The sequence below is a fragment of the Toxorhynchites rutilus genome, chromosome 2 (genome assembly GCF_029784135.1).
Source record: "Toxorhynchites rutilus septentrionalis strain SRP chromosome 2, ASM2978413v1, whole genome shotgun sequence".
In the NCBI taxonomy this organism is placed as follows: domain Eukaryota; kingdom Metazoa; phylum Arthropoda; class Insecta; order Diptera; family Culicidae; genus Toxorhynchites; species Toxorhynchites rutilus.
In genome coordinates this window covers 275,021,632-275,038,073 of record NC_073745.1, presented here as the reverse complement: position 1 = coordinate 275,038,073, position 16,442 = coordinate 275,021,632, and the positions used below count along the sequence as shown (strand labels likewise).

Here is a 16,442-nt window from a genome sequence, read left to right as displayed (position 1 = left end):
GAAAATGAGGACTTAGAAAATGCAGAATTCATTTTTTTAGGATAAAATCTTCGTTACCATACTTCTTATATTATGGCAACAAAAGAAAAGCATTAAAAGTTTTAGTAGATACAGGCTCCAATAAAAATTGCATACATCCAAAATTCACAAAGATATCACACAATGTAACAAAACCCTTTTCAGTTTTATCAGTAGGAGGAAATATAATAATCAGAAAATATTCACAAGGAAAATTCTTCAAACCATACTCTGACAATATAATAAAGTTTTACCACATGCCCGAATTGAAAACATTCGACGCAGAACGCAGAACTTAAAGCAATCATCGACGTTTCTGGAGAAAACAATTATAATGCCCAATAATAATATTATTCCACTCTTACAGCATAATTTTCAGCAAATCAATAAAATTCACATCAGGAACGAGCATCTAAATACCGAAGAAAAATATCAGCTTACATTATTATTAACTTCATTTCAGGATCTTTTTCAGCCACCAGACCAAAAATTACCATTTACCACCAAAGTCGAAGCAAAGATACGAACAACTGATGATAATCCTGTATATTGTAAATCCTATCCCTATCCTCAATCTCTCAAAACAGAAGTCATAAATCAAATTAACAAACTTCTAAATGATGGTATAATAAAGCCTTCGCGTTCTCCATATAACGCACCTGTTTGGATAGTACCAAAAAAACTCGATGCGAGCAATGAAAAAAATACAGATTAGTAATTGATTATCGTAAACTAAATGCAAAAACTATAAGTGATAGATATCCTATCCCGGATACGTCAGCAGTTTTAGCAAACCTTGGAAATAATAAATATTTCACAACCCTTGACCTTGCGTCAGGATTTCATCAAGTACCCATGTCAAAATCTGACATTGAAAAAACAGCTTTTTCTATAAATAACGGTAAATACGAATTCGTTCGAATGCCGTTCGGTTTAAAAAACGCACCATCCATCTTCCAAAGAGTAATGGATGATATTCCTCAAGAACACATTGGCAAAATATGTCATGTTTATATTGATGACATTATTATATTCGGAAAAAGACTAAATGAACACTTGAATAATTTGAAAATTGTACTGGAAACACTAAGAAAATCAAACTTCAAAATTCAAAATCCAGACAAATCAGAATTCTTGAAATATGAAGTAGAATTTTTAGGATTTATTGTTTCAGAACACGGCTTAAAACCAAATCCAAAAAAGGTTGAAAGCATTGAAAAATACCCAGAACCAACAAATTTAAAAGAATTAAGAGCATTTCTTGGACTATCTGGTTACTACAGACGTTTTATCAAAGATTATGCAGCAACTGCAAAACCTTTGACAAAACTTTTAAGAGGGGAAGATGGCCATCGCCAAATTCCGAAAAATCAATCTAAAGCATTTTTAATCAAATTAGATGCAGAAGCACGAGATGCTTTTCAAACTTTAAAAAGTATTTTATCCTCAAACGATGTTCTAGCTTATCCAGATTTTGAAAAACCCTTCATCCTTACCACAGATGCATCAGAAAAAGCATTAGGAGCTGTGCTTTCTCAACAATTTCCCAACGGAGAAAGACCGATAACCTTCATTTCCAGAACTCTTTCCAGAACAGAAGAAAACTACGCAACAAATGAAAAGGAGATGCTTGCAGTCGTCAGGGCATTACAAACTCTACGAAATTTCATTTACGGAGCTAAATTAAAAATTTACACTGATCATCTACCACTAACATTCACACTATCACCAAAAAACAACAACGCTAAACTAAAACGCTGGAAATCATTTTTGGAAGAGCATGATTATGAAATGCATTACAAACCTGGAAAATCAAACGTAGTAGCAGACGCGTTATCACGAATCCAAATTAACTCACTAACCCCAACCATTCATTCAGCAGAAAACGATGACACTTCATACATTCCATCAACTGAAGCACCCATCAATGTTTTTCGGAATCAATTAATTTTTCAAATCGGACAAACCTCATCGCATGAATTAAATATCCCTTTTGTAAAATTCAGTAGACACATATTTGTCGAACCAAATTTTACCCCACAATCTCTAAAAGATACACTTAAACAATTCTTAAATCCAATTGTAAATGGAATTTTAACAAATGAAAACATAATGGATCAAATACAAGAAATATACAAAGAACAATTTAATTCTAAAATTGTCGAAGCTAGGTTTTCACAAACACAAGTAACAGATCTGAACAATGAAGAGCAACAGTTAGAAGAAATAAAAAATATACATAACTTTGCTCATCGAAATGCAAAAGAAAACTCTCAACAAATCATAAAAAAATTCTTCTTTCCAGGAATGCACAAATTAATACAAAAAGTTGTAAAAAATTGCGAATTATGTAAAACAGAAAAATACGAAAGAAACCCACAACAATTTATACCTGTAAAAACACCAATACCAAATTATCCTGAAGAAATTATCCTTATTGATATTTTTGTATACAACTCCAATTTTCTTTTTATATCTTCTATAGACAAATTCTCCAAATATTTAAAAATTAGACCCATAAAATCAAAATCAATTTCTGACATAAAAGATGTATTACTACAATTATTATTCGATTGGGATTTACCAGCTCAAATAGTCATTGATAATGAAAGCCAAAAATATTTACATAGGAGAAAATAGAGAAAATTTATCATTTAGCGAAATTGCAAGGATAAGAGATCAAAACAATGACAAAATTATCAAACTATTCAAAGATAAAGAAGAAAAGATCATTCCAAAAACCTATCAACAATATGAACCAAATTCCTATGCATATGAAAAAACAAATTCTCACAATAAACGCAAAAGTCGCTATAATATTATAAAAATTAAAGAAAACCACGATACATATGTCATTGACTCAAACAACAGAAAAATACATAAGGTAAATTTGAGAAAAAACATTTCAGAATAAAATTACTCTCTATCTTTACAGATTCATCATTTATGCATACATTGTACACTCCAAAATACATATTCATGATCTAACCAATAATCCACTGGCAATCATACCTTTGGGAAAAGCCCAAATAAAAATAGGATATATCAGAATAATTCACCCAATAGATTTATATCAACTTGGAAACGCAGTAGTCAAAATTAATGAAGAAATACAAAACAATCCATATCCCAATCCATTGTACGAATTAATACAAATTAAAAATCACAAATTGTATGAAACATTTCTTAAAATTAAACCATTCACAAGAAGACAGAAACGATGGGACTCCATTGGCACCGTCTGGAAATGGATAGCCGGAAACCCGGATGCAGAAGACCTTCGAATCATCAACACTACTCTAAAATCCCTAATCCAACAAAACAACAAACAGGTCATGATTAATGAAGCAGTCAGCAACCGTATTCAAGATGTCACCAATATTGCAAATCAAATACTGTCATTAGAAAAACAAAGAATGAAAAACCATTCGATGGAAATTAATCAACTAATGATCCTATCCAATTCAGACTCCCTTCAGGATCAGATAGAAGTAATCGAAGAAGCAATAATAATGGCTAAACATGGTATACCGAGCAGCAAGCTCCTATCAATAAGAGACTTTACCAATATAGCCACTTTCTTAAATGAACATGATATCTACATGTCATCATTCGAGGAACTTCTATCTCAATCAAGTGCAAAAGTAACCCTCAACAATTCTCACATTGCATACATACTAAAAATTCCACAATTATCCAAAAGCATTTATGAATTCAATTACATCGACTCTATTATAAAACATAACAAAAGGATACTATTAACTGAAAATTATTTCCTACACAATCAAACACACATTTTCAAAGTTAATCACCCATGTGATAAGCAAGATAACAATTATCTATGCGAAAACACATTTCTGCAAATACCATCCGAGTGTGTACAACAATTAATTCAAAGAAAACACTCAAGCTGCACATACGAAAAAGTCTATTCAAAAGGATTAATCAAACGCATCAATGAAGCAACAATATTAATCAATGATGCCATAACAGAAATTTCATCAAATTGCAGTAATTCTAATCAAATTATAAACGGATCATTTCTTGTCCAATTTGAAGATTGTGACATATACCTCAATGGTGAACTATTTTCAAACCTGGAATCAACCATACCAGGAACACCATACCACCCTACCATTGGCTTAATAGCATGGGAAACGGAAACAGTCGATGACCCTCCTGTGGAATACCTGCAAAATTTAACCCTCGAGCACCGTGAGAAATTAGAAACTATCAACCTGCAAAACAATTCCTTATCCTGGAAAATAAATTTATTCGGATCATTAAGTGGAATATCAATTGTATCAATTTTAGCCGCACTTGGAATTTTTTGGTATCTTTCCAGAAACTCCACAAAAATAAACATCAAAATAACAGATAAGCAACAAGAAGACATCCCACTTACAATAAGCCCTGAACCTGATGACCAGCAAAAAAGGAAATGGAAACTTTCATCAATATACCAACAACATTTCAAACAGCAAACAAACTTTGAGGACAAAGTCATCTAAAGGGGGAAGAGTTAGTGCAACACCAGTCAGCCACTCGCGATAAGCAAAATGCGAGTCATCATAATATCGATCAAGCCAAGCGAGCGATCGATAAATAAACATAAACTCACCACATCAACAATCATCCAGACTATAAACATAAACATCATGCCACCCAGATCGTTCCCACCAAATTTGCTGAATTTGAATAAGATTAAATATTGTAAACCATTTCATTCAGTATAAAAAGGCAGGGATAATCATTGTGAAGAACAGTTCTATGTGATCATTCAAATAGTGAATAAAAAATGAGCTTCACTCCGAAATTATTTTTTTTACATAATTTAGTCCGAAAGTTATTAACTCTAATAAAAGAAGCGACTTTCTGGATGCTGGGTTCGCCGTAGAGTTGCGCCAGTTCGTTGTTCATTCTCCTTCGCCTTACTCCGTTTTCCAGTACACCACCGTATATAGTTCTGAGCACTCGGCGTTCGAATACCTGAGTGCTGGTGAGTCCTCTTCCAATATTGTCCATGCTTCGTGCCAACGAGAACAACCGGTCGAATTAGGGATTTGTACATGGTTGAATTGGTCAGAGGTCTAACGCGGGACACAAAAAACAAAACGTTATGTATTTACGTTATGTTAATATTAGGCTGTCAAAAAAGTCCTGCGGTATTTCCGCGAGGTGTAGTTGTAAGCGCGTAGTTCTAGTGGTATTCATTGTATCGAGTCATACTATAGCTTGTTGGAAAGGTATTTTTGCGCGCTATATTATAGTCCTTGACAGTGTTTTGTTTGGTAAAATCGTTCGTGAGTTATAGTGTCGCAAATATGGAGCAAAATAAAGAGAAAATCCGACATATTTTACAGTACTACTATGACAAAGGCAAAAATGCATCTCAAGCTGCCAATAAAATTTGTGCAGTTTATGGACCCGATACAGTTTCCATTTCCACCGCACAACGATGGTTTCAACGTTTTCGTTCTGGTGTAGAGGTCGTCGAAGATGCGCCACGCTCCGGAAGGCCTGTCGTCGAAAATTGCGACAAAATCGCTGAATTAGCCGAGAAAGACCGGCATAGTAGCAGCCGTAGCATCGGCCAAGAGCTGGGGATAAGTCATCAAACCGTTATTAACCATTTGAAGAAGCTTGGATTCACAAAGAAGCTCGATGTATGGGTACCACACACGTTGACGCAAAAAACATCTTTGACCGTATCAACGCATGTGAATCGCTGCTGAATCGTAACAAAATCGACCCGTTTCTGAAGCGGATGGTGACTGGCGATGAAAAGTGGGTCACTTACGACAACGTGAAGCGCAAACGGTCGTGGTCGAAGCCCGCTGAAGCGGCTCAGACGGTGGTCAAGCCCTCATTAACGGCCAGGAAGGTTCTGCTGTGTATTTGGTGGGATTGTCAAGGAATAATCTATTATGAGCTGCTTCCCTATGGCCAAACGCTCAATTCGGACCTGTACTGCCAACAACTGGACCGCTTGAAGGTAGCACTCATGAAGAAGAGGCCATCTTTGATAAACAGAGGCCGCATTGTCTTCCATCAGGACAACGCCAGGCCACACAGTTCTTTGGTGACGCGCCAGAAGCTCCGGGAGCTCGGATGGGAGGTTCTTTTGCATCCGCCGTATAGTCCGGACCTTGCACCAAGTGACTACCACCTGTTTTTGTCCATGGCGAACGAGCTAGGTAGTCAGAAGTTAGCCACAAAAGAGGCCTGTGAAAATTGGCTATCCGAGTTTTTTGCCAATAAGGAAGCGAGCTTCTATAACAGGGGTATTATAAAGTTGGCATCTCGTTGGGAACAAGTCATCGAACAAAACGGCGCATATTTGACTTAAAACAGATGATTGTAACTAATTTTATGAACAAATGAAAATTCAAAAAAAATACCGCAGGACTTTTTTGACAGCCTAATATAAACCATAGTTTACCGAGTCTAAACTGATCTGTATTATTTCTTTTCTAAGTATCGGCACTCAGTTGTGAATTTTCGGTGGTTTAGATTTTGTTTACGCCACTCGCTCAATCAGAGCACTTACGCCTAGCAAGCACGATTCAAATCCTACAATTTTCTTCAAAATTACCGAATGGAATGCTCGAAAATTCCAATTCATTTTCATCGATTTTAGTGTTAACATATGCATTCAAAAAATGGACCAATTTCGAATGACGATGGAAGATAATTTAATTGAACTAATATTCCTTAAATCTTACGTTTATAAGCCCTACCACAAGAATGATTCAAGGCTGTTGATTCGCAGATGCAGCACTGTCAAGCAACTTGATAAGTTTTTCATACTGCAAGCTCCACCCCACAGCCGATCTGGTATTTACAACATCATCTCCCTGCCGCTCCTTGAGCCGGGAGATCGAAGCAACCGGCCAAATGGTGAAGGAGAATCTGGCCAAAATGCACATTTTTATGCGGAAGCGTCAGACGTGACCGGCCGTATCTGAGCAGCAGGCAATCACACAGAAGGAGTAGCTTGAGGTGCTGGTAAAACTTCTTTCCGGCGAAAGAAGTTAAAATCTTCTTTTTCACTGGTGAAAAACTTCTTTTCGTGCTCACAATAAAAGACGAGACGTACTTGATGCTAGAGTTCAACGAATGGCAGGGGACCGGGTACTTTACGTTCTTCAGGTAAGCGATGATGTCGAATATATCATCCACATCAAGTTCTCGAAGAAGGTCCTTCTCTGACAGGCTTGAAGGGAATATCCAAGCCGTTTTTTGTTCGAGTCATATGGTGCACGGGGAGATTATAGTACGAAGTGCTTGCCGGAAGTTGCGAAGGTGATGTGCTCTTTATGCCGAACTTGGGATCAACTCATTATGCCAAAAGATCGGCTGGAGATAAACATTGTCGCGAAGACCGCCACCCTTCCCAACATTCTCCAGCTGCGACCGATAGAAAACTTTTGGGCGAATGGCCCAAATGGAGAGAAAGTCGACCACCAAAGCCACGAAAAGGTAAAAGAGCACGCTAACATACATCTTTTCATTGGGCTAGGTTGAGGTTCCGGCCAACTTCCGTAAGACCGCCCAGCACTTCATTTACGATACTTCATCAAACAACTCTGCCTCTTCCTGTCGAGTATACACTAGTTCTTCCGGCTTATTTAAAACGTTAAGCCCTGACAGAGCTAGGGGAACAAAGATGAACTCTTCGTCTGCTCACGTTGATCCCTGCGGATCAATAGAGGACTTTTATAAAGGGTGTGTCACATCAAATTGCATCACGGAAAAAACGCTGTAGAAATTCGCCCAGTAGACCGATCCTTTTGAAAATTTTAGACAGTAAAATAAAAACTATTAAACAACTTTTGGCATTTTCTTTTTATTCATACTTCGAGCCCAAGCCCGTATGCTCGCACCTTCCTCTTTACCCCGTCCATAAGGTTCTGTACAACGTCAGGTTGTAGTTTTTTTTTGAACAGAAATCGATATCCTCTTGAAGTCCGCCTCCGATTTGACAACTTTTGGGTTCTTCCGGAGGGCCTGCTTCATAATCGCCCAATATTTCTCTATTGGGCGAAGCTCCGGCGCGTTGGGCGAGTTCATTTCCTTTGGCACGAAGGTGACCCCGTTGGCTTCGTATCACTCCAACACGTCCTTTGAATAGTGGCACGAAGCGAGATCCGGCCAGAAGATGGTCGGGCCCTCGTGCTGCTTCAATAGTGGTAGTAAGCGCTTCTGTAGGCACTCCTTAAGGTAAACCTGCCCGTTTACCGTGCCGGTCATCACGAAGGGGGCGCTCCGCTTTCCGCAAGAGCAGATCGCTTGCCACACCATGTACTTTTTGGCAAATTTGGATAGTTTCTGCTTGCGAATCTCCTCCGGATCGCTAATTTGTCCGCTGCGGAGAAGAACAACAGGCCCGGCAGCTGACGAAAGTCCGCTTTGACGTAGGTTTCGTCGTCCATTACCAGGCAATGCGGCTTCGTCAGCATTTCGGTGTACAGCTTCCGGGCTCGCGTCTTCCCCACCATGTTTTGCCTTTCGTCGCGGTTAGGAGCCTTCTCAACCTTGTATGTACGCAGGCCCTCCCGCTGCTTGGTCCGCTGGACGAATGAACTTGACAAATTCAGCTTATTGGCGACATCCCGGACCGAACTTCTCGGATCACGTCTAAACTGCTTAACTACGCGCTTGTGATCTTTTTCACTGACGGAGCATCCATTTTTGCCGTTCTTCACCTTCCGGTCGATGGTTAGGTTCTCGAAGTATCGTTTTAGTACTCTGCTGACCGTGGATTGGACGATTCCCAGCATCTTACCGATGTCCCGATGTGACAACTCCGGATTCTCGAAATGAGTGCACAGGATTAATTCACGACGCTCTTTTTCATTCGACGACATTTTTCCAAATTTACGAAAAATTGACAGTGAAGCATGGCCAACGTGATCTATACACTCTTATCTGATTATAAGCGAAAGCTGAAGATATAATTCCTAAAAATTAAATTTCTACAGCGTTTTTTCCGTGATGCAATTTGATGTGACACACCCTTTAAAAATCATTTTCCAATTTTGTTGCTGTCGCTTCCAGTTGACACTCTCTAAACAAAAAGCCCACTATCGGTGCGATGAAACCAGCTCAACGTATCAATCTTTGGATGCATTAGAAGCGCTCTTGAACAGTCCGCCAAATAAAAGTTTTTTAGAGGTTCATCCATTTAAGAAAATCAACATGTTCAAATAGTTATATTGAAATATATTGATATCGCGGGACAATTTCGTTTCTTTTGCCAAATGCGGGACATTTCACGGGACGTAATCTTACGCGGGACATTTTGTTGAAATGCGGGACGTCTGGTCAGTTTATACATGGTACACTTCGTACGGGGTCGGAGTTTGTTGGATTCTAAGGATTTGCGGAGCCCATAGCGCATGTGTTCTTCCGATTATGTCCACGTCATCGGCGAAGCAAATAAAGGCTATGTTACCTAATGTGACATAAGAGGCAGGGGTTGTAGTAGTGATCGTTACGTAACAAAACTCCATTTTTATTCCTAAATAAATTCACATGTCCCTATATGCCTGAGCAGCTTACTTCCATTCTGAAACCAAAAGAGGGGTGTTTCCTAAGCCAAGATGAAAAAAAACATGTTGTAATGGCCTTAACAGCTACCAGTAAGCAGGCACCGATTAATACATCTGTAATATCACGTTGATCTACCAGATCATGATTTTGTCTTGGCTACTAAACATAAACTTATTCCGTCTATTATCGCAGGATGAAAAATAAATCTTGGCATGCTGGTCATGCTGAAGCAGTCCAATACAGTGATCTAATGTACGTTGCAGTTTGTTCAGGAGCGCACTGTTCTTCAAACGCATTTTCTCATCGGTTCTATTTTAAAAGGGTATGCAGGCTGCCTGAACTCGGTATTATTGGACATCAATGAATAATTAATTGGGGGTCTTCGTAGCCACTTGGTTACGCGTTCGCTTACTAAGCGATCGATCGTGAGTTCAAACTCAGGGCCCTCAATTGACCATCTTTGTGTTGTTATAGAATAACTACGTCCACGCAACCATCATCAGCGATGGAGAATGATCCACGGTCGAAATAAGATCGATACATCCATACAACTGCTCTGCTCCGCAAGAAACATCGGGCTGCTGTTCTATAAATAACCCAACAATGATCAATATCAACTGTCTCCGCTGTCCGGTCTGCTGAACAATGGAAGAACAGATAGAATACCCTTACGCCTAAATGACTACTACAATGTAATTTACCATAATGTAATGGAACAGAAAAACCTAACGCCAAAATGGCTACTTCTACTACTGTGTAATTTACAATTTATAGAAATATAAACATATGTACATGTACACGATAAAAAAAACCCGGCTCTGTTACAGATAAAATGTTAATGAGCCTAAGAAATAAATAAATGGGATAAAAAAAATGAATAATTAAGTGAGTTCATAATTCATAATTAATGTAGATGGAGGACCAGACGAGAGCCTTCGTTTTAAAAAGGTCATAGATATTTACGATTTATCATTTTAATCAATTGAATATTAATGCAATATTCGTTGCTACAAATCATCCAGGAAGCATTCCTTTCAACCGAGTTGAACGTCAGATGGCTTCTCTTTCCCGGGAGTTAGCAGGCACAATACTTCCTCATGATCATGAGGGATCTCACTTGGGTGAAAAACTCAAAACAAGGGATCCGGAACTAGAAAACGAAACATTTTGAGTATGGGGAATCGTTAGCTGATGTGAGGAATAACCTAGCGATTGATGAATATCTCGAACATGTGAATATGTTGAGTCCGTGAACTCTCAAATCGATGAAGCGGAATTAGTACGAAATAAATCCGAGTGGTTTGCTCGTCACGTAAGGACATCCCAGTATCTTTTGCGAGTAGCGAACTACTGAATTGAGCCAAGGAATAGTTACTTTTGTGTAAATCAACATCAATTTATACCAGCCCATGTACCTCTCAGACAAACGTCAGATGGTTTGAAAGCATCAATCCCAATAGATGTGAGCATTAATTTTCCGTCTCTGTTCAAAATTCTATGAACTTGTCGATAATTCTTCCGAAGTCATTACTTGCATATGAGCAACTTCGATACTTTGAAAAGTTCAAGTACTATGAAACTTTCAAGTCAAACGACATTGACTTTGATTATGTTAGCGTTAGGTAACTTAAGTGAGGGGGGGTTTATCTTGTGTTACTTAGGTCCAAAAACTGCATTTTGGCGTTACGTAATTTGTGTACTACTCCCAAGCGATTACACATTTTAAATTGTATTTACAACCAATTCAATGTCTTCTAAAATGAGGATCATTTATTTTTCTCGTGGATGTTTCCAGGAGTGTTAATAACATTAAAGATGAAAGTTGGATTGTTCCATTCCAAACAAAAACTCTTTCGTCATATTCTGCATCTTCTTATTTGAGTTCGATATATTTTGTGCTTTCTGTACACGTTTCGGTCATAAAACTCAATGTAGTCAGAGTGTAAAATAATCAAATACCAATCCGTATATGTAACTTTCTGGGGGGTTCATCGATGTGTTGGGTGACAAATTATTTTTCTGTGAAAGTAAGCAAAACTGAGGTATAGATTATAAGGACCGTATCGTTATTTATGGGTACGCCTTAGAGTCTCCGTCTGAAAAAGACTATAGCTTGTTTTGACAGCTGTTTATTTTTCTCCTGTTGTTGACACAGTTAGCGTTCAGTTAGCATTGTTAAATGATCGTTTTTTCCTAAAAGTGCAATCATGAGAGGGCTAACAGAAGAAAAACGAAAATCCATTGTGACCAGATACTGCTCCGAAACAGGAATATCAATGAGAAAATTGGCGAAGGCGGAAGGAGTAAGCGTCCATGCGGTCCAAAACGCTATCAAGCGATTTGGTATGTATAATACATTGAAGGATCTACCCGGTCGCGGCAGAAAACCTGGGCCATCCAAGCCAAACTTGGATAAAAAGATTTGCAGGCAATTTGAAAGAAAAAAGGAATTATCGATACGGGATTGCGCAAAAAAGTGTGGAACATCAATCGGTATGGTTCAACGTGCCAAAGAACGTAACTCACTGAAGGCATATAGAAAGCAAAAATGTCCCAAACGCAGCCAAATTCAGGCAAGTTCCGTGAAAACCCGTGCCCGTAAGCTTTACGATGGGATTTTAAGCAAACGCGAACTGTGCATCGTCATGGATGATGAAACCTACGTCAAACTGGACTACAAAACTCTTCCTGGGGCACAGTTTTACACTGTAAAGCAAGGAACAGATGTCCCGAACGCGGAGAAGTCAATTTTTTGCGAAAAATTCGGTAAGAAAGTGCTGGTTTGGCAAGCTGTTTGTCAATGTGGCATGAAATCATCTCCTTTCTTCACTCTCGGGAATATGAATGGTGAAATTTACCGGAAAGAATGTCTCCAAAAGCGTGTGTTACCGCTCATCCGAAAGCACACTGGTCCGACACTATTTTGGCCTGATTTGGCATCATGCCACTATGCACGTTTGACCTTGGATTGGTATCGCGAGAATAATGTCGATTTTGTGGAAAAGGAGATGAATCCTCCAAATTGTCCGCAAATAAGACCTATTGAAAAATTTTGGGCTTTGATGAAGGGACGACTGCGGAAGAAGGACAAGGCAGCCGATGACCTTGAGCAGTTCAAAAAGGATTGGATAAATGTGAGCAAACAAGTCGATGAGACGGTTGTCCAGAACCTAATTAGGGACATCAAGAAGCAGGTGCGATCATTGGCGCGAAAATCAGAATCTTGATTATTTTTTACTGTTACTCCTTTCTTTCATTCATAAGATACAATATTTTGATATCAGAACTGAAAAATAAATGCAATATTTGAAATAAAGCTGTGTTTTGAGCGTACCCATAATTAACGATACGGTCCTTATCAGGCGTATAGATATTAGAAACCAAACCCCAATTGTGTGATATAAATACCAGCACGCTTGAAAATCTCTTTAAAACATTGTATCTGTTCTCTGCGGGATCCCAAGATGCGGCTGAAGGACCATCGCTTCAAAACGCACAAAAGTGTATCGACAATTACAAAACAAGATAGAAAACTTTTATGTAGCACAATCGATGAAATACCTAGAAGTATTACTTTGGTAAAAGAACACACATTGTGATGCGAGAAAAAAAACATTGGATTTAATCTCCTAATGGATGAAAAATGTAGGTTTTCGCCAATGTTTTTGTTTGGCGATTTTTTGATTTTTTGTCACTTTCCTAAAACGTGGAGAACGGAAAATATTTTGGAAATAATTCGAGAAGATTGGAGTTTCTGTAACGCCTATAACCAAAATTACACCAATGGCTTTGATTAAAAAAAAATTACAGCTTGGTCGTTGACGGGCTAATAAAACTGAGGTATATTTATGATTGGCTGGAATGCTGTACAGCTTAAGAATATGGCCATTGAGAAAATGCAAATGATTAAATATAATTGAATATATTTGCCGGCTTAATACATATAGTCCAGCTGCCGTTGTCTCTCTGACACCGGCGATTGACACTCATCTAGTTCATACGAACAGCAAGTTACACTATAAAGATACAGTATACTATAATAAACGGCACATTTCATTACAGCTTCCATTTCAGAGATTTGGTACACAGTTTGCGAGCTCTGCTCGCATATCAACCAATTTCTAATAATAATCTGTTCCTCTTAATACATATTTATTCGATTTTCGCACAGGCGCAATCGTCAAATCACCTGCAATGCTAGATACGAGCATCCTTTCGAGATGTTTCACACTGTCAACAGATTCCAGAACGGATACGTATAAAAGTATGTCGAAAACTCCGTCCCGATCAGTGTGTGTCTTTTTCTCACCGACATCGTCAGTTTTCCAAACAGGAAGTCAAAAAATGCCTAAATCAAAAGCAACATGGTATCGTTAGAGCATATCAAGCTATGAGTCTCGAGGGAAATGATGAAACATATAATATCTTATCCGTCCATGGAAATTCGCGATTCAAATAGAAGCTATTAGATCACACGAACAGGTAATTCAACTCCATACCATCAGCAATAGTAGATAGCATTTATACATAATAATATTCATTCCGCTTTCGCTCTCTCTCCCTTAATTTCAGTGCATCAGCTAATCAAATGGTTCAGCCGGCAGATAAAATGAGTGTAAAATTGAATCCAAATCATGTACACAAAACACACCTTAGGGGACTCGATTGGATGTTCGACAAGTTTTGTGGACACGATTTGAATAGTTTTCGGTCGTTTGAAAATTTTTCCGCCCTCTTGTACCGCCGAACGGATGGTGCCGCCCTTGGGGTGGCGAGGATTATGTTCGGGCTAATGATGTTGATTGACATTCCTGAGGAGCGCGGAGGAGGGAATCTCGATTATCGATGGGGCGATCACAACGGTTGTAAATTTCCGCTAATCTATGGAATGGAACCTCCGAGCTATCCGAGAATGGGAATTGTTTATCTCATTATGTGGCTAGGGTCGTTGGGAATAACTTTAGGATATAGGTATCGTGTATCGACAATGATGTTTGTCACTACCTATTGGTATGTGTTCTTGTTGGACAAAAGTGCATGGAATAATCACAGCTATCTCTACGGATTACTTGGGATAATCTTCCTGTTTACAGATGCCAACAGATGCTTGTGAGTTTTGTGGTTAGCCAACATTTTGGATTTCTGAGTGATACATTTTTTTCAGTTCTCTCGATGCTATAAGGAATCATAGCACACAGCAAGATGTACCATTTTGGAATTATTTCTTGCTGAAATATCAATTTTTCATTCTGTATTTCCTTGCTGGATTGAAGAAAATGAATGCAGAATGGCTGTCAGGATATGCCATGACCAATTTGAGTTATCACTGGGTATTCTTCCCGTTCAGGTAATTGAACTCAAACCACAGTTATTCAACAAGATCCTTATGATTTCCTTTATAGATTGCTTTTAGGTGCAAAATTCACTGACCTGCTTATAATCCACTGGTTTGGTTGCATATTTGACACGTTTGTAGTTTTCTTTTTGATATACGCACCAACTCGCAAAATAGCCACGTTATTTGCGTGTGCATTTCATTTGATGAACTCTCGTCTTTTCCATATTGGCATGTTTCCGTGGGTGTGTTTGGCGCAACTACCCCTATTCTATAGTGCACATTGGCCTAGAGTTATGCTGAAGAAGCCTCCCGAGTGGAGTGAAAGTGTATCAAAAACGAATCAACTCTCGAAGAAAAGGAGAATGGTCACATGTTCTGTGTTATGTTATTGCGTACTGCAGCTGTTCCTACCGTATTCACACTCATTAACCAAAGGATATAACAACTGGACAAATGGTTTGTACGGATACTCATGGGACATGATGGTTCATGCATGGGATACGGTACTCACCTCTATCAAAGTTGTAGACAATGCCCAGAACCAATCACTCTACCTTCAACCGTACGCTTTCGTCGATAACGACCGATGGACAAAACATGCAGACATGGCTTATCAGTTCGCCCATTGCATCGATCGAAATATGCGTGAAAAATCCGGAGCGCACCAAAAAGAAGCTTCAAACCATTCCATTTACTTCGATATTTGGTGTAGTCTTAACGGTCGATTCCTGCAACGGATATTCAATCCTGAAGTGGACATACTAACGGCTAAATGGTCTCCCTTCGAACCGGTACAATGGCTACTTCCATTGCTTCATGAGTTCACCGAGATGAGAACGATGATCCAATCCGTCACCGAAGACGTCCATTCGTGGAGTAACGAGTCGGATGTTCTGTTTGTTGCTGATTTCCCCGGACTCACATTGGATAACTACATAGTACCCGATATGGAAAATGTTACCCTAACCATACTGGAGGGTAGTGTACAATATCGTCATGCAGATGATCTGAAATGCACACCGCTCACCAAAGGACAAAGTTTAAAGATGATTCCCCCATATTTCCACCACGTGAAGACTACAAGTGACACCCCATCATCAATGGTGTATACATTTGTGAATAAAACTATGAAACACGAGATTAGTGAAGGAAAAATGGCAGACAGAAGCCAAACCAAATCCATACTGCCATTATGGCGGGAATTCAGACAAAGATATGAAAATTATGTCAGATTTTTCCACCATATGGGTAATTCATTACTCTACGAGATATATGGGGTACCAATGCCGATACGAGTGAGGATAACCCCCGACGATAATGCTTTAACGTTAGAATAAACAATATATCTTGTTCAATTTCTGTTTTATAGCATACATTCAGCTATATTAACGAAGTAGTATCATCTATTGTGATCGATATGAGCGGTGTTTATTACCATCTTATTTTGATAAAGTGTTTTATATTTTACAATGGAAATGTTCATTCAAAAATAATCCTCACTTTTTTCTGTGTTCTTCGAAAGCCTCTCTAC

The 16,442-nt window shown here is 38.7% G+C and overlaps 1 protein-coding gene across 3 annotated transcripts; it reads left to right on the top strand.

The window, feature by feature from the left end:
• Positions 1-13,778: 13,778 nt before the first annotated feature.
• LOC129770735 (vitamin K-dependent gamma-carboxylase) lies at positions 13,779-16,404 on the top strand. Of its 3 annotated transcripts, none has more exons than XM_055773768.1 (4): positions 13,779-14,055; positions 14,146-14,682; positions 14,756-14,920; positions 14,976-16,404. In XM_055773768.1, exons 2-4 carry the CDS (start codon positions 14,162-14,164, stop codon positions 16,246-16,248), a joined length of 1,959 nt encoding a protein of 652 aa, XP_055629743.1. In that variant the 5' UTR covers positions 13,779-14,055; positions 14,146-14,161; the 3' UTR covers positions 16,249-16,404. The 3 variants fall into 3 exon arrangements, with proteins under 3 accessions (XP_055629743.1, XP_055629744.1, XP_055629742.1); XM_055773769.1 differs by having other exon boundaries at positions 13,780-14,055; positions 14,738-14,920; positions 15,186-16,404; XM_055773767.1 differs by having other exon boundaries at positions 13,781-14,055; positions 14,738-14,920.
• Positions 16,405-16,442: the final 38 nt, after the last annotated feature.